An 18,890-nucleotide genomic window follows, 5' to 3' on the forward strand; every position below is an offset into this window, starting at 1 on the left:
ATGGTTTTCTTTCTGTGAGAATCATAGGAGATACAGTTGTAGTCTCGTTCCTAGTTTAAATATCCAAATTAAGTAAAACGCAGTGTAAATAAAATAAACCATAATATAAAAAATAGAAAAAGGCAATGAAGCAATACAAAATCTAAGAAAGCAAAAAGAAACTAACCTTTCCCTCACAGCAATCTGTGACAGCGTGTAAGTGAGCTGTAAAATAAACTGTGTATTTTACAGTTTTTTAATTTGTCAAATAGATTTTACACTGTTTTTAACAGGATTTCATTTAAATCTTTATAGATAGGATAAAGGGTGTTTTTTGTAATTTTGTATTTGTCTACCTATGTTAATTACTCTGCATACAGTTATTTAATTAACTAATTTTGTAATTGATTTGAAGGGAAATATGGTATTTAAAGAAGGATGGTAACAGGATTTGATATCTGATGAAGTCCTTATGCACAGGATGAAAACCCTGTGATAAAAGTTAATTATTAATAACGTTCCGATAGGTGTGATACACGAAGTGTCGAATTTATTTTAATTTATTTTTAAACTCTGTGGCTTCCTGGTACCCTATTTTTTTTTTGGTCCTTATACGTTGAATGCTTAGATTTTCCTTCTTATTTGGTGGCTGTGTATTTTACAGGCTACTTATCACAAATACATTGCCTTAACATCTGAGGAAATTTTTTTATGTCTAAAGCTCAGTGTCAGAGCTTGCCTTACTGTTCAAATAAAAGTACTTTTAAAATGGAATAATTACAGTAACTTGCACCTTGTGTCAATAAACAGAATGCACGATATGGCAAACGTTATACCTGCATTAGGCACTGTATAAATGCAGGGTATAATGCACAGTCTGGGCTCAATACCCGGTTGCCAACTGGCCCTAGAATTATACATACCTTCACAGAATGGTGATTTTGGCCTTGACTTTGCCACAGACTTGAAGGTTTCAGTAGCACTGCAGGGAAGCCACCTGAAGAGGAATGGGAGTGGACAACCAACAGTGGCTCACCAGTTCTTGGGGGAGGATGTCCACAGAGTTCTGTTCCATGAGTGCTATCAAGGAAGAATAACCTGAAGTGCACCACCTGCAGAAGAGATGCTAGGAGAGTGTAAGTCTACCAAGAACCATGCAATTACACTGAAACCTTGCTGACCACTTTACATGGTGGTGTGGGAACATGAAGGAAATCTCATAATACCTGATGGAAGATGGCCATAGTCCTCAATTCTCACCTTCCTCTACCTATGTCCTTTGATGTCAAGGGTTGGAAAGAATGAATGCGTCAGCAGAATATGGAGGCCAGATGTTCTGAGGGGAATATGGGCAAAAACAAACATTTTACAGGAACTAGGATTAGCTTTAGATTTGTTTTAACACAACAAAGAGCATAAAAGGAGAAAGTTTTGTTTGGGAAGTAAACTTAAATGACCAACTGTTCTAGCAGCAGACTGCTTCTGTGACAACATTAAAATAAGTAAATAAGTAAACAAACAAAGAAACAAACAAGTAACTAAATAAGTAAACAAATAAATAACAATCTCCACCCATATATGTGATACTGATTACATTATAGAAAAGAATAAGGACTCCATACCCTGTTTAGTTCACTTTAGATTTACATCAAAGAGAATGTCCTTCTCTGAAAAACATCTTCATTTTCTGCATTACATCCATAATCATGCTGTGTCACAGACTGATTCCTGGTATTCAGCTGAGGACACAGCCTTGTACATTCTGAGACAAATTCACCAAGTAGATTACTTTATTTCTTTTCTTATTCTAGTACTGTAATGGAAAAGGGACCTTTTTGCAGAAAGTTAAGTCTGCACAGAAGATTTAATAAGGGAATGAAGACAAACCAGGCACCAATGTTAACAATGTCATTGAATGAGAAGCAGAAACTTGACATGTTGTTAACTCATTACAACCAGGTGACTCCTGTAGGTGTTTCTGCAGTTACATCCTACTGACACCTCTAGGTGTCAAATATTGCTTTGAATATTTGCATTTATGATTTTAAAATCATGCTACATACAAAATATTAAAAGATTTAATCTTAAAGCTTACACAATGGCAAACACAGCAAACACAACTGTGTTGATATTTGACTTCTGTGTAGTACAGGTAAACAGATATTAGTTGTCGCTCGTATTTATATTGTCATAAATGTCATTTTTTTCTAAATATCTCAACAATCAGGTAGCACAGACAGAACTGCTTAGTCTCACATGAAGGCTCTCAGCTGAATGAAGAAAATGCTATTAACAGTATGTGTGTAACTTGGGTGGTTGCAGAAATATTGTTGTCGTTTACAAAATATTGCAAAGTTAATAGTCACTGTAATTACTGTGAACTATAAAAGCCATTTAAAACCTAGAACATAAAGAATACTGCCACTATACAAATAGTTTATGCTGAAGAATTTGCCATTTGCACTTCTTTAGTAACCCCTATGGTTTCAGAGATATGAACATTGTTTGAAATATGAGGACATGATTTGATTCAAACAAAATGCTTAGGCTCCACCCATTGGAAGTTACAGTGCAAACTTCCTGGGCTACAATGGAAAGACTAAGTTTTTAAGCAACAGAGCAGCTATTGTTGGTGTGTTCTATGACATATACATCACTGGTTGAGAGGGTAGTAACATACTAGGGGAGGAAAGAAACTACTGAAGTATGAGCTTGTATGGAGATGCGTAATGCATCCTGCTCTTTTGCAGTACAGTAATTGCTTAAAAAATGTAGTATAGTGTCAAAAAATAAAGCAGCTGTAACAGCAAGAGACTAACAGCAAATGTTTTCAGAAATTATATCTACCGAATTAATTGTTCGAGTCCTTATTGCAGCAAAAATATATGGAGCTACTTCATTTGGCTGAATGAATGGGATATTTGTCTACTGACCTGGCAGATATGTTTTGTGGTTGTCTGGAATTTTGAGACTATATAATTTTTACTTATTTACACAATATTCTCTACTAACCATGCATTACAACTTCAAGAAATGTACAGCTATATACATTCTTAGGATACACACATACATTGTGAATAATCATACATACTTATCTTTTTCTGTTTGCCAGTTTACGTTTCACTTTAATTCTGTTATCTATTTCTCTTTATCTGTCCATCTCACATCTTTAACTCACCTTGCTTCTCCATAAATCAGATTCTACAACTATAAAAGACATTCTTCATTGCCAACTTGTCATTATACTGTATAGCACCCTCCTTTAAGTGTATATTTTCTGAGCACTTTGAAGTACCTTACAAACAAACAATTTTATAGCTTAAATGTAGTTTATTGCAACAACATGTGCAAACATTATACAGATAAAACATTTTACTATAGTTCTCTTTTTTTCTACCTTTGTTCTCAATGTAATGGCTTTTTTCACTTGGAATCAGATAAATGTAAAACTTCAAACTGTATTTGGCAAGATGCTACATATTTTGCAGCCAAGTATAAATAAATGCCACAAAGCTGAAGCAACTAAATCTATAAATCACAGTTCTTTCAACCAACACCATTTATGAGGGTGTTTTCAAATGACAGCTTCATAAATCTTTATTATGTTGTGTACCATGTGCTAAGTCACATGTTTAAATAACTCATTCAGGAAAAATAAATCCCATGTTATACAGCATGTCTCCTGAAGGATTCATTTTTTAATTGCTGCTGTAATTCCTCACTTGCCTGGCATTCACTTGTCTCTGTAGGTATATCTCTAACTCCTTGTATTCATCAGTGGCACTACAAGATATTGCCACTGTATTTCTGATAATGTTCATTCTTGACATTTATCCCTGCATGCTTCTGCATAGGCTTAATTCCTCTTTTACTTCTGTTTTGCATGAGATGATGTGATTTGACTTTGCGTACATACGTACATACACACACACACACACACACACACACACACACACACACACACACACACGCACGCACACACACACACACGCACGCATGCACGCACGCACACATACACACACACACACACACACACACACACACACAGAGCTTTATTGCATGAAACTTGTCTGTATAACAGGCTGCGGTGGAATGTCAGCAGAATGCGATAATATTCATTTTAAAGATTCAAGAAAAGACTGAACCAACTCTGGTTCAAGATTTGATATTTTTCCACAGGGGGACCACCGACATTGTAGTCCAGTTGCAGACTCCACCATTGTGTTAAGACCACCAACCCGTGATGTAGAATTCTGCTCTCTTGTCTAATGTTCTTCCTCCTGATTCAATTCTCCTTCTCTGTCCCCCATGTAGGACTGAAATTTTATCACAGTGAAATCTCCTGCAGAAGAAGACATAAAAATAACAACATTATTATAGCTGCATAAACCTTGGTTCTGTTATCATACAGACCTTTTTCCAAAACATAACCTAAATAGTCTGGGCTACACTGTCACTTATTGTTAGTCCTTTGTTAGTTATCTTTTTGTGTATTCCATTGCCCCTTTTTGTTAATGCTCTTTAATTATCCTTAAAAACACCCTCCTGTCAGCTAAATTTTATATGTAACCACCAATAAGTAATTATAATTAAGTACATAATTAGGAACACTGAATCATAAATTAGAATAAAGAACTACATTTTGCCACTGATGTTTATTTACTTTACAGCTCCTTGAAATTGAGCTCTCTGCTCTGAATAAAACAACACACTTCGATGCAATCCTGCCAACATGTAATTTCTTTTTGTAAGAGTATTCGGGTTAAATGTAAATGCCAACACTGTTGTACCAGAAAGAAAAAAAATACTAGTCTTCTCTTTCAGTTAATTCCTATAAAAGACTCTGGAATGGTTTATTAGTTATATGAATAGTTTGCATTTTAGCACAAATCTGTTTTTGTTTTCAAAAAGGTTAGCAGAGCTTCTCTTGATAGATAATAGGTAGATACAAAATGTTAGTTTCGCTTGATAGACAATAGGTAAACATAACTCAGTGACAATAATTTATGGACAAATTATTGTTAAATATATATAAGATAATTTCTTTAATAAGGCTTTTTGATTCAGGTGTTTGCAGTGTTAATATAGCCCACTACTTTTCATCAGTTTGCCATCTTATTCATGTTTTTGCAGTGTCTGTTTTATTTTCTTGCCTTATGAATTCAGTTTTCCTTCCTTTTCTTCTTTTGTTGCTGAGTATGTTTTCGTGTATTTATGTGTGTTTTTTGCCGGTGCTGGTTTCATAGGTCTATATGAGACTGGTGGTATGATGCAAGTAATTCCCTTCTCCTCTTGACTGCCTAATCCAGTCTTGGGTTGAGAGAGCTTAGCCTCCAGTTTGGCTGTATAATTGCATCTCTCGCATGTATTAGTGTTTGGTGGAAGGAGGAGAGGGTTGTCTGTGTACATGAGGCAATTGTAACATTGCCTCAAAATGCCCAGATTCACCAGTTGGACCGGAGAGTACACCTGAAACTGCCCTTTGGACATGCCTGGATAGATACAGTGAACTGTTTTACTGATTGGCTGGTAAGGTCGAATAGAGAGCCTTGTCCTTCTCTGCAGTATAGGGGGGTCTAGTGCTAAGGTTTATTAGTGCTTGCTATGAGTTTTGAGCAAGTGTCGGTATGAGAAGTGGATGGTTTGAGTGCTTAAGTTGAAAGTTTGTCTAGTTCCAAGGGAAAAATTAAAGAGTAGACTTTGTGGTGCCAGTGGTATGTACATAAATAGTAACACTAACAATGATGTTGTTCTCTAAGATTTGTTTTCATTCAGTCTTGTATCTTTACACAGTAAATTTTTTCCCTAAATTTTGTTTGTGGTTTGTTCTGTAATTTTATGTCTTTTATACAGAGCAGAAGCTAACTCTTGAATTGTCACATAAACATCTGTGGAAAAGAAAATTATACAAATTTCAACATTATTATTTTTTAGGGAATTCCTAGAGTTCACATCCAGTATTTTGGAAGATGATAACTCTGGCCTTCTCATATAGCTCACATTCCACGAGAATATGGCAGAAATCCTCTTATACATGTTTGCCACAGAGACAAGGGAAGCATTTTTTATCCATTTACATATGAAATCTAACATGTTACTTTTGTTGATTTGATGAGTTTCTTAATGTATAGTTTTACAAATTTCAAGAACAGTTTTGCTTGTTTCTTGATTATTTTTTTTTAAAGGAAAGGGTAGTACTTTTAGAAATGGCTAGATAATAGTCAGTGAATGTGTCTCTCTGGACAGTAAATCTCATTTGTGTGTGTATGTTTATGTATATGTGTGTGCATGTATTTTAAAATAATTCCCAAAAGCAACCTTTTGCATGGAGCTTTGACATTCCTTTTTTGCATTTTACCAGAAATAACACATATGTTAACAAGATAGCACTATTCTATGCCATTTTAAATAATTTCAACTGCGGTTTTCTGACTGGAACTTTGAGACGGGCAGGGTTGGTTTTAAACTAGAGCTACCATATTTTACATTGTACTTTATAGCACTGATGAATTAACACTGCAATGCTTTATGAAATGGAACACACATTTTAACAGCATAACACTATTCTTATTCTGTGATACTGGGCATTGTTTTGAAGTACCCAAAACGCACTTCTTTGACTGGAATTGTGACATGGGAAGAGAAAATATTGTTACATACTTCATAGCAGCAGAGAAATCAACCTATACTATTAAAAATACATATACTGTTAGCTATATGGTGCTGTTGGAGTGGATCTTTTACATAAACAAAGATACAACAGTTTAAATTAATACATAGCTAAAAAGCAAATGGAAGTGATCTTTGTAACTCTGCCATTGATATGAAAAACATGGAAAAAAGGCACAGCTATCTTCAAATCAAAAATGGCTTTGACAGCAGTTGTAACAGCTGCTAAAACAAGCAATATATGCACAAAGATGACAGCTGTCAGAAATCCTAAAACATGATTGATAGTTTACTCAGAAAATTGGGGATAAATGGTACCCATTCACCATTTAGAGCAACATGATTCCAGATTTTAAGCAGTCTGTGGTGCCCATTCTTGTTTTTTTTTAATCAGGCTTTTGTACAGTATTATCAGCCTGATATTTCTTGTATTTTGTCTCATCACTTTCTGTCATTCTTGAAGGACATTTGTTAGCTTACCAAGGAGTAAAATGTGGAAAAGCAATCATGGCTATTGGAGGGCCAAACCCAGGCTACAATGTTAGACCATCACTGTCATCAGAATATTTGTATAACATGTTCTTGTACTTTTCTTGGTAATAATAATATTAATTCATGCAGAACCATAAATTAAGTTCTCCTGCCTGTATATTAATATAGGGATGTGACAGGTGCTTTTTGTTCTTTATTTATTTCTTGCAGTCTTCAACATTATTTTCAATTCACCTGAACTTAAAAAGCATAAGCCTAGACTTCAAACAAATACAATAAAATAAATCAAACAGTAAGACAGAAAATCAAATTAATAAATTAATTCACTCTGGATCTTATAGTAAGTAGTAGAATATAGTTATTAAAATATAGAATTTCTGGCCACATACTGCCTATTATTTTCAGTATAGCATCTCTTCTCACTACTATAACTGATGTAAATGCTGTACATAGTAGTTTCTGTTGACTACTTTAAATCATTTTTTTCTTTTGTACATTAAACTATTCCTTTGTTTGTTGTGTACACCTTTATTGTATAAATTATTTTTGTTTTTTCCACTTGATGTTTGTTCACATTCTGGACTGAGACTGAAATTGGTACAATAGGATCAGTGTTCTACCCCAGTTAACAAATTGTATAAAATAAATACATAAATGAATAACTAAAATAAATATGAAATACTAAAATACACTGTATAAATAAGTTTTAACTGTCTTCCTTAAAATGCTCGGTCAAATCTTAACTTCCATTACTGAATATCACAGGTATGCAGCTTGAGTTTAAAAAGGAGTTTTGTCAGTGTTGTTCTTCTTGATACCCAGGAATCACAAGTTGCCTCTTCCCTGCTGGGGGCCCTGTGTGTTAACACCAGCACCCCATATTTGGACATACACGCTGCCTTGCAGCAGTGGTATAATGTGTGTTCAGTGACTGACATCAGCCATCACTGTGCATCAACATTCTACACTGGAAGCAAGCCATGTCACCAGGACTGGTTTCAAATAAAGGGGCACTGTACTAAGATTCCAAGATGCCAGTAAAGCTATAAGGGTGTCCTTTTGCCACCTCTGAGTCTCCAGATGAAGTTTTGATAATTTCACTAAGTTTTACTGATTTCTTTGAAAACTTTTGGGAGTATATTTTACTACAGTCTACTGTCACATTTTCAGATTTATTCCTGGGGACTTGCAGCTGTTTCATTCCTTCCAGTATTCTACATGTTTTAGAAACATATAATATGTCATTTGCATTCAAACATGACTCAAAATGTCCTTTCAGTTAATAAAGCTTTCTCAACAGTCTCACTTTCTAGGATGCTGGTTAAATGAAGTTGTGGTACTGCTTATTATAATGCTAGTCAAATATTAACATTCTTCTAAGATGGGGCTTGGGAAGCCTGTCATTTGTCAAACCCCAGTTAAAAATGCTCACAATGTTGTAAATGGCTGCACAATGAGTGCTGTTTTAAACCTAGATAATAGGGAAAAGATGAGTTTTATGCTTTTCTCTCTGTCTTCCTTTATTGTGGTTGTGCAATCTAAAAGTTAGTATGCATGTGTGTGTGTGTGTGTGTGTGTGTGTCTGTACACACACACACACACACACACACACACACACACACACACACACATACACACATACACTCACACATATATAGTGGATATAAAAAGTTTACACACTCCTGTTAAAATGTCAGGTTTTTGTGATATAAAAAAATGAGACCACAATAAATCATTTCAAAACTTTTCCCAACTTTAATGTGACCTATAACCTGTACAATTCAATTGAAAAACAAACAAATATGTTAGGGGAAAAAATATAAAAAATAAAAAATAAAAAAGTACAATATGTTGGTTGCATAAGTGTGCACACTCTTACACTAATACTTTATTGAAGCACCTTTAGATTTCATTACAACATTCAGTTTTCTTGGGTACACACCTGCCATCAATTAAAGAGACTCTGATTAACCCAAAATAAACTATAGCTGTCCTAGTAGGATTTTCCTGACATTTACTCAGTTCCCTGTTACAGCAAAAGCCATAGTTCTCAGACAGCGCTTACAAAGTATCAAAGGGATCTCATTGTTGAAAGGTATCAGTCAGGAGAAGGGTACAAACAAATTTCCACAGCATTGGATATACCACGGAACACACTGAAGACAGTCATCAAAAAGTGGAGAAAATATGGGACAACAATGACATTGCAAAGAACTGGACATCCCTCCAAAACTGATGAAAAGACAAGAAGAAAACTGGCCAGGGAGGCTGCCAAGAGACCTACAGCAACACTGAAGGAGTTGCAGGAATTTCTGGCAAGTACTGGTTGTATACTACATGTGACAACAATCTCCCATATTCTTCATATGTTTGGGCTATGGGGTAGGGTTGCAAGACAGAAGCCTTTTCTTACACAGAAAAGCATCCAGCTTAACTTTGCAAATACATCAAGTCTCCCAAAATCATGTGGGAAAATGTGTTATGGTCTGATGAGACCAAGGCTGAACTTTTTGGCCACAATTCCAAAAGGTATGTTTGGCGCAAAAACAACAATTCACATTACCAAAAGAACACCATCCCCACAGTGAAGCATGGTGGTGGCAGTATCATGCTTTGGGTTTGCTTTTCTTCATCTGAACCTGGGGCTTTAGTCAAGGTGGAGGGAACTATGAACAGTTCCAAATACCAGCCACTTTTGGCCCAAAACATTCAGGCATCTGCTAGAAAGCTGACGATGAAGAGGAATTTCACCTTTCAGCATGACAATGACCCCAAGTGTACATCCAAATCAACAAATGAATGGCTTCATCAGAAGAAAATTAAAGTTTTGGAATGGCCCAGCCAGAGCCCAGACCTAAATCCAACAGAAAATCTGTGGGGTGACCTGAAGAGGGCTGTGCACAAGAGATATCCTCGCAATCTGACACATTTGGAGTGCTTTTGCAAGGAAGAGTGGGCAAATATTGCAAGTCAAGATATGCCATGCTGATAGACTCTTACCCAAGAAGACTGAATGTGGTAATCAAATCAAAAGGTGCTTCAACCAAATATTAGTTTAAGTGTGCACACTTTTGCAACCAGCTTATTGTGAGTTTTGTATTTGTTATATTTTTTCCCCTAACAGATTTGTTTGTTTTTCAATTGAATTGTACAGGTTATAGGTCACATTAAAGGTGGAAAAAGTTTAGAAATTATTTATTGTGGTCTTTTTTATATAACAAAAACCTGGCGTTTTAACAGAGGTGTGTAAACTTTTTATATCCACTGTATATATATATATATATATATATATATATATATATATATATATATATATATATGGATCTACGTCAGATAATCGAAGTTTTAAAACTTTGAATTTCATATGGCCAAGACCATATGATCGAAGTTTCAAAACTTTGAACATCTGAAAGAAAAACAAAAACAAAACAAAAAACTTTTCCTGGACGTTTTTGCATGGGGGGCAAGTGCCCCTACACTCCCCATACCCCCTGCTATTTAAATATACCAACTCCGAGATAGCACTACAGCGAGGAAAAGGGAAAATGTCACATTCCGTACTGTATGGAGATCTCCGTTCAGAACATTAAAAGTTTTAAAACTTCGATCATCTGAAGGGAGCCTGGTGTGTAAGGCCATGGAACATGTCATCATGGAGCTCATAAACAAAGTCATTGGTAACCTCCAAACTCTGGACCCGAACCAGTTTAGGTTTGTGAAAGGCAGATCATGCCTCCTGAACCTGATCGACTTCTTTGAGGCAGTCACCAAAGCTGTAGATGAGGGTAAGGTGGTTCACACAGCCTATCTTGACCTCACCAAGGCTTTTGACACCATCCTCCATTCTGGAATTATAGCTAAACTCACTAAATTAGGTATAAATCCCTACAACAGAAGATGGGTTGCCAACTGGCTCACTGGCAGAACCCACACTGTAAAAGTTGCAGACTCCAAATCTGACTTCAAACCAGTGACAAGTGGAGTACCACAGGGTTCAGTCCTGGACCTCTCCTGTTTGGTATCTACTTCTCTGAAGTACAGGCTAACACAGAAGGCCTTTGGCTAATGAAGTTCGCAGATGACTGTAAACTAGGAGCCATAGTCAAGTCCCCAAATGATGTGGACATCCTACAGAAGAGCCTCACTGAGACAGATGCCTGGTGTCAGAGCCATGGCCTCAAGCTCAATGTCAAAAAGTGCATTGTATTCCCCTTTGGTTAAAACTCTGTACCCATGAACTACCATATAGGTGACAATCTACTTAATGCTGAATGTGTGATAAGAGACCTTGGGACCCAGGTGGACAGTAGTCTCTCCTTTGATAATCACATCACCACAGTAGTCAGGAAATCCTAATACATGGCACACCTCATCACAAAAGGGTTCTCATCCAGGAAAAAATAGGTCATTGTTTCTCTCTACTCGACACTCATTAGACCCATTATAGAGTACAACGCCCCTTTTGGAATGTACCTCACAAGACATCTGCAGCAGCTGGAAAGGCCACAGAAGTACCTCACAAAGAGGATTGCTGGCCTCAAACAGATGCCCTACACTGACCGTCTCAAAAACCACCAGCTTTACTCTGTAGCATATCACCTACTCCGAGGTCATCTCTGCTTAACATATAAAGCTATGTCAAACCCAGAGCTGTTGGACATGCTACACCTAAAGAAATCCCAATCCCTCCAAGCTACATGCTCTAGGGACCTAAACCTTGTCACCACAATAAACAGGACATGCTGGAGGGATAGATTCCTGTCCCAGACACTTCCCATACTGTGGAACAAGCTACCCATCTATGTCAAGCAAAGTTCTTTATTAGCACTCTTCAAGAAAAATCTTGATGAGTGGTTGGGAAATAGGAAATACACCCCGGGATCACTTCTGTGTTTCTGCTCGACAGGGGCACAGGAAAATAACTTTCTTGGGTGGCGTAAGCCAGGGAACCTTGTTGGCTAGGCTTATTTAGGCCCTTGGGCCGATAGCCTAGTACCTACTTATGAACCTATGGACCTATATATACATATATATATATAGAGAGAGAGAGATATCTGCATCTACCTATATATAGATAGATATTTATATATAATTTGGAGTTGTTAGAGCTTGTCCCTTGGTGAGCGGATGATCCCCCTTCAAAAAAACAAAACAAAAAAAAAAAAGTTTATGTGTGTTTTATGACCTGTTTTGAGTTGCGATCTCACAGGGTTTTAGCTGTTATATGTTCACTTGATTATTTGTCAGTTAAATGTGACCTGTAAATCCATATAGGCTCCATCAGGGATTCTTTAAGTAGTTTAACTGTGTCAGTTATTCTTAATTTTGTTTTACTTCTGCTGCTATTTTTTTGCATCTATTTCTTGGTGTCCAAGTCAGCAACTACTTGGTTTCTTTTTCAGTTTTTTAGAAAGTATTAATTTGTTAGTAGCAGTGCTCGGCTTTCTACATGTGCTATGTGCGTTAAACTGTCCATTAATATACATACTGCTCCTAAGATTACTATTTTCTCATCTAGTTTATTTTTTGAGACAGTTATTTCATTCTACTGTCCCTTTGGTCATAAAACCAAAGTAAGACAAATGTGCAACAAGTAGCCTAGTTGTAAATTCTTTTTTAAATAAGTGACTTGAAGGAGATTTTTCTTACTTTGGTCTCTCTTCATGTTCAAAAGTGGACCTTTACTTAGATTGCTATTAGGTGTATGCAATTTGCCTTGACAATGTCCATGGCTGTCTTTCTTAGCATATATAAATTACACTTTTCTTGAAATTCTGTTCAGAGCAATTAGAAGAAACAAAGAAGCAGCTTTTCATAAGCCATGACTTAATACTTAAACATGATATAACAATACATTTTTGGAGTCACACGTGCAAAATATTTTAACAAGAACTTCAGTTTTAAATATTAAAGCATTACGTTTTACTGCAGACTGAGCAGAGAGCCTATATTCTTTATCATATTGTTATACTAGGGATACTCTTGTACTTTCTGTTATTATACTTAAGTATAATACTCCAAATTCTTGCTCTGCATTCCACTGTTATTTGTTTGGAATCTTTTCACATTCTTTTTATTCCAATAATCTCATACTTAAATTCACTACCTGGCATAGTCCTTAACATGCTGTATTCTTTTATTGCTGTTACTAAGTTCTTGGTTACTCGTTAACCTGTGTCTCTTCCCATCCATCATACACTTGCCGATTCATGCATATTTAGTTTTAAGCCCTCTTGTTGTTGATATGTTTTAAACTGAAATTACTCTGTTGTTTTGAACTCTGGATGTTATCATTTCTGCTTTAAAATTATAGTTTCTCAGTGTTTTACAGGACTATGCCAAAAATCTGCACTTAAAAGCACCCCCCTTTGCAGTAGTGATAATTGTCAAATAAGACTTGTTATGCCTTAGATAAGTTTTCATTACTGTAGTAAATTATTGTCTGTTTTGTTTGTATATTCTGGATTAAAATTACAACCTCAGCTTTTTACTGGATATTCTACCTCATCCCCTCAGCTACTGTATACACGTCCTACTTCGTCTCATTCTAATTGGACTTGGTATATTTCACCCTTAACTCAACCTGCTGTATGGACTCAGAAATGTTTCTTATAGAGGTTTAGAACTATATACCCAGAAAGTCATTTACAAGTCTAATGACAACTTTCTCAGCACGTTCACTTCCTGAAGATAGAGTCAAATGATTAAGTGGGCAGTGAAGGTTCAAGCAGGATTTGAGTTGCTTTGTATTCATAAGAATTATGTTAAACAGAGTTTGATAATTTTCAAGACATGTTAAATTTGAGGATGGCTTTTTGTGGAGAAACAAATAACCAAGAGTTCTTCTTAAGATGGAGAAATTATAGGTTTTATAGAGGATTTACTAATCTGAAGAATAAACTAACACAGGATATCCATGCATGCTTTAGCCAACCTTTTTGCACCTGCACTGCTGAAATCAGGTTCATAACTCCAAACAGTGCAAAGAGATTTGCACCATATAAAAGCAGGAGGCTACCTCAGAGGATCACTATAATGTCCTTAGGAAGTACTCTGAATAGTATCTCACCTGAAAAGGTCAGTTAGCTACAATAAAATAAATGGCTACCACCCCTTCAGATGCTGAAAGTGCTTTTGCACTGATTAAACAAATTGAACTGCACAGCATATAAACTATTTGGAAATATGATTTGGTTAGTCTCAGGTGGAAGAACTCTCTCTAGACAAGAATGTCGATATTCTATGGGAGAGATTTTCATCACTAGATCACTGTTGTAGCAGCATGTAACTATATGGGATTTATAATACTAAGAATTGGGCATCTGGCCAGTATACAAAAGCTTTTGGGTGCCTTCCACACATGCTGTACCTCCAAGGAGCTTGGGAGCATTCTGGTATAAAAGCAGGTGTACAGAATCTAAGAACTACTGCCTTTGTCACAGATGAAGATTTCAGACTTTGTTGCTGCATTTTCAGTGTTTTGGCTTTTGGCATCTTTGAAATTTTGGGAAAATAAGTACCCTCTGAAGACTTTCCTTTCATTTTTGTATACAATTAGTGTAAAAAATTGTTTGGTATGTCTGGGAGAAAAGACAAGTGTCTATGTGGAATACAGTCTCCTTATGAAAATTATTCACACAGGCAGCCTGTTTTGTCTTGGGAAGTCATATGACATTCTTTCTTGTAGCATCTGTTTGTCCTTTACTCCCAAGACCATAAGAAGTCAGCATAGCAGCCTTAACATATTTCTTGGGAACCAATAGCTTAAGGGACTCATTAAAATATCAGTGAGATGTGGCTCAATTACCTTGGACACCTCCCTTCTGACTTCTAAGATAAAGAAAACTATTTGAGAGGCTTTTGAAGTGGCTTTGCCTTCTATCTCTATTCTAAGTCCCCCAGTGGATGTCTCCATTGTGGCCTCATCAGAGACTTTGACAATCTGTCTCTCCCTTCTAATACCACTGGTGCTGCTCCAAGGAACACTGATAAGAGTAGGAAGTGATTTTGGAAGAGCCAGAGATTACTAATTAAGTAATAGTGAGGGGATAACTACTGGGATCTTGGATGGTAGTCCATACATTAGATTCAACTAGTAGCATAACATTTGATTCTCCCAAAAGAAAATTCAAAAACCGATAAACAGATTTTTCTTCCTTCAACCCCATCTGGAAAATAGGCCAAGGGGGGATAGTACAGCATTGCTAAAGGGATTTTAAAGCCTTTCAGTCTTTGCAATCTGCTTCCTCAGCCTCTTTTCATTTAAAAAGGAAAAGGTCTCCTTCCCCTTCTGACTGTAGAACAGACTGGACTGGACCATGCCTCACAGGCATCTTATCCTGACTCTTTAGTCAGTGTCTGAGGATAATGTGTCATCAAATTCTCCTAATCAAGAAATTTCTTTTTTAGACACCATATGTAGAATGAAACACCTTTTCCGATGAGAAGAAAACTAAATCATTGAAACTCAAAAAATATACTATGAACATTTTTAAGTGGATCCCCAAAACCTCTGCCCATCTCCCCTACATCTGGTACTCTGGAGGATGCTTTCAATGCTACCTGTGCTTTTACAGTCAGTCTCCTGCACTCATAAAAGTCTGCTAGGGTTTTACAAGGTACCTCAATCCCACAGATTCCTGTTTTGTAACCCATCTACAGTTTCTTTAGCCAAGGAAACTAGTTATAAGCAACTTTATGACTAATAATCCTGTGCATTCAGACAAGGATGAATGGCTTTTGATAGGTATGGGGAAGTAGGTATGGACAGCACAGTGGTGCAGCAGTAGCATTGTCACCTCAGAGCAAGAGGTCCTCTGGTTTACCTCTCGGCTAGGGTGCCTTCAGTGTGGATTCTGCATGTCCTCCCTGTGTTCATGTGGGTTTTCTCCAGGTGCTCCGGTTTCCTCCCACGTTAGAAAGACATGCGTCTTGAGTGTTTCTCCATGGGCCTCCACTGAAAATTGGCTTCGTTCCTAGTCGGACTTTCCCGATTAACAAATGTTAAATAAAATAAATAAAAAAAGTCTGCACATCTTCTGCATTAGCCTTTAGGACAGTTAATTTTCAGGCTCATATGGCCAAATATTTACTGGCAACTTTTGCTTGCAGAGATGAATGAACCAGTTGCTGTGTTACCCTCCTGTGCAGTAAATCCTCATTACTCAGCATGACTTATTCTGTCTCCTAAACAACAATGCATTCCTTAAAGTGTTCATATGATGAGGCTGTTGCAGTATTTCAGGCAGTTGCAACATGGTCAGTGTTAACATCTTCCATAAGATGTAAAGGCACTAATACATAATGCTCCCTTGGACAAAGGGGTGTTGTTTTGTTCCTCTTCAGATGAGGTTTTGAAATAAAATTGATGAAAGTGGGAAACTTATAAAGAGATCAAACAAATGTTTTAATCACCTATTCCAAAGTACAACAGAGACTGCCCTCCAGTTCTGGTTCCTTTCTCAGGAAGTTTTTTTAACAATCACAACAGAAACCTGGGGGAAAAGGTACAAGAAGCAGTGGCATGGGAGTTTAAAGAAAAAAGGAGGTGCATTCCCTGTGTAATTAGAGCCTAAGAAAATTGCCTATATTGCTGTTCCACCCCCTCCCCATCCTGGCCATCTCATAACTCTTGCAAGGCAGTCTTTCTCTCAATTTTGCTGTTTGGAAGCAAATCACAGCAGATTCATAGGTGCTACAAATTGTCCTGAATGGATACAAGTGTCATTAGTACTCTTTTCTCTCAAACCTGAGAGCTCCTCCACAACCAGAAAACCAAAGTCATCTGTTCCCTTCTCGTCCTTTCTCGTATATTGTCTCAAGGTGTCATAGACCCAGTTCTAAAACCTCAGCAAGTAAAGTGATTATATTCAAGGATATTTCTAGATCCCCTCAAAAAGAGGGAGATTGTAAACCTGCAATGGACTTGTCTTTCCTCACTCTTCTCATAAAAGTTCCAAAATGTGAAATGCCCACTCGTCTCTTTTTCCTCTTACCCCTCCTCTATCGCTCTGTGACTCTGTACCTAAAAGATGCCTATCATCATATAAGAGACTTCAGCTTCCTTTTAACGTTTTTTGTTTCTTGTTCACATATTCAGCTCAGTTCTTTACCCTTTGGTTTTTCCACACCTCCAAGGGTATGTACGAAGTGTCTAGCACTAGTATTTGCTTTTAGCAGGTTAAAGGATAGTCACATTTTCCCTATTTAAACGATTACCCTATTTTTTCAGTCTGTTTTCAAAGCTGTCAAGAATCTCTGTTTTTTTTGTCAAAGATCTGATTTAGAGCATAAGCTTTCATCTCACTTTAAATAAGTCATCTCTAATTCATTTTCACAAAATAACATTTCTATGTTGCCTTCTAGACAAATCCGTACTGATGGCTTGTCAATCTCTAAATAAAACTACTTTTCATAATCACCAGTTTTTGCATTTTTTCTTTTTAAACAAAGACTACTGCAAGGAAGTATCTCAGAATTTTGGGGGTACATAGCTTCCACTATTCTGGTGATTCCACCAGCCTGACTACACATGAGGAAAATATAATGGTTTCCAAAGTCCGGACGTATTCATCATCAGCATCCTCTATCTTTTCCAAAACCAGTGCTGAACTTTGTGAAAAAAGAACTGTTACAGTGGGGAGAGCAGACCATACTCAGTACTGAATTTTGATCCCTGTTAAGCAGGATGTGCAGCACAGAGGTGTAGTCAGTGCCCTGGCCCAAAACCAAAAGCCAGCACCCCCACCCCATGTAGCTCTTCAACTGAAGAGCAAAACAAAAAGTTCACTGTTATAACCAGATCAGGTTATTGCAGTTATATCCACACCCCATCTACCCACTAGCTCTTCTGTTGATGAGCAAAAAGCAAAAAAAAACACTTCCTTGTAATAACCCAATTGCTACATTGTAGATATTGGGTTATTACAGTTACATCCACACCCCCTTTCCTGGTAGCTCTTCAACGAAAGAGCACACCTTCACCAAACATTACAGGATTGACTCGTTTTCCAGGGGAAGGACTGGACCTTCAGTCCTCCTCCCTGGCTATATTTACTTTGGCAGTCATCCCATATAGCTATATGCTTTTGCAACAGTGAATTAATAATGAACATAGTATGGATGTGTAAGTAAACTTACCTTAACAGTAGACATCTGAATACATCACTGTAGCAGTACTGTAACCCTCCCAGCACCCCCCAAATCAATTTGGTGTTTTCTTTTCCTTTCTGGAGATAACATTTTTGCCAGGGTGATATCTCTTTATCTCCTGTTAATCTTATCTTGTAGCATATAAATATTAAATTTTGCAACCTGGCCAGGTTGCTTCCACTTGACAGCCTCCCTTACAGATAGGGGGAAGAATGTTCTACGTTTTGGCATCTGTACTTCTCCTTTTTTACTGGTACACCTTTAGGCTTCCTCAGACATGCAGTGCACATGAAAGGCAGCCAAAAGCTTTTATATACTGTCTGGACATTCAGTAATTGTCAAGCTACATCCCATACAACCATATGTTACTGCAACAGTGACCTATTTGAGGATCTACTGTCATGGTAACTTTACTTACACAACTGTACTCTCTGCATGATAAATCAAATATAATGATCATAATGCCTACGTTTGTCCTCAGGACAGCAGGTGTATCTCCAGTGATAAAATTCAAAGCTCATGGTCAGCCAGTATGACTTATGGACCCTGGTAAAGACTGGAAGCACATAAACAATGGCAAGTTAATAGAGGGATATAGT

At 37.0% G+C, this 18,890-nt stretch overlaps 1 protein-coding gene across 4 annotated transcripts in view; it reads right to left on the reverse strand.

Moving 5' to 3' along the window:
• Positions 1-3,958: 3,958 nt before the first annotated feature.
• The window catches only part of LOC122808798 (rap1 GTPase-activating protein 1-like), a 1,319,062-nt gene continuing 1,304,130 nt past the window's right edge, over positions 3,959-18,890 (reverse strand). For 3 of the 4 annotated variants that reach the window (XM_044079848.1, XM_044079846.1, XM_044079847.1), the window contains one exon: positions 3,960-4,321. Coding sequence is in view for 1 of the 4 variants with exons in the window: in XM_044079846.1 (XP_043935781.1) it covers positions 4,307-4,321 (15 nt within the window). In the remaining 3 variants the exon portion in view is untranslated. Of the gene's footprint in view, positions 4,322-18,890 lie in introns of all 4 variants that reach the window. The other variant, XM_044079845.1, reaches the window with a different exon arrangement.

Source organism: Protopterus annectens, chromosome 8.part0, assembly GCF_019279795.1.
Source record: "Protopterus annectens isolate FY-2018-M chromosome 8.part0, PAN1.0, whole genome shotgun sequence".
NCBI classification, from domain to species: Eukaryota; Metazoa; Chordata; order Ceratodontiformes; family Protopteridae; genus Protopterus; species Protopterus annectens.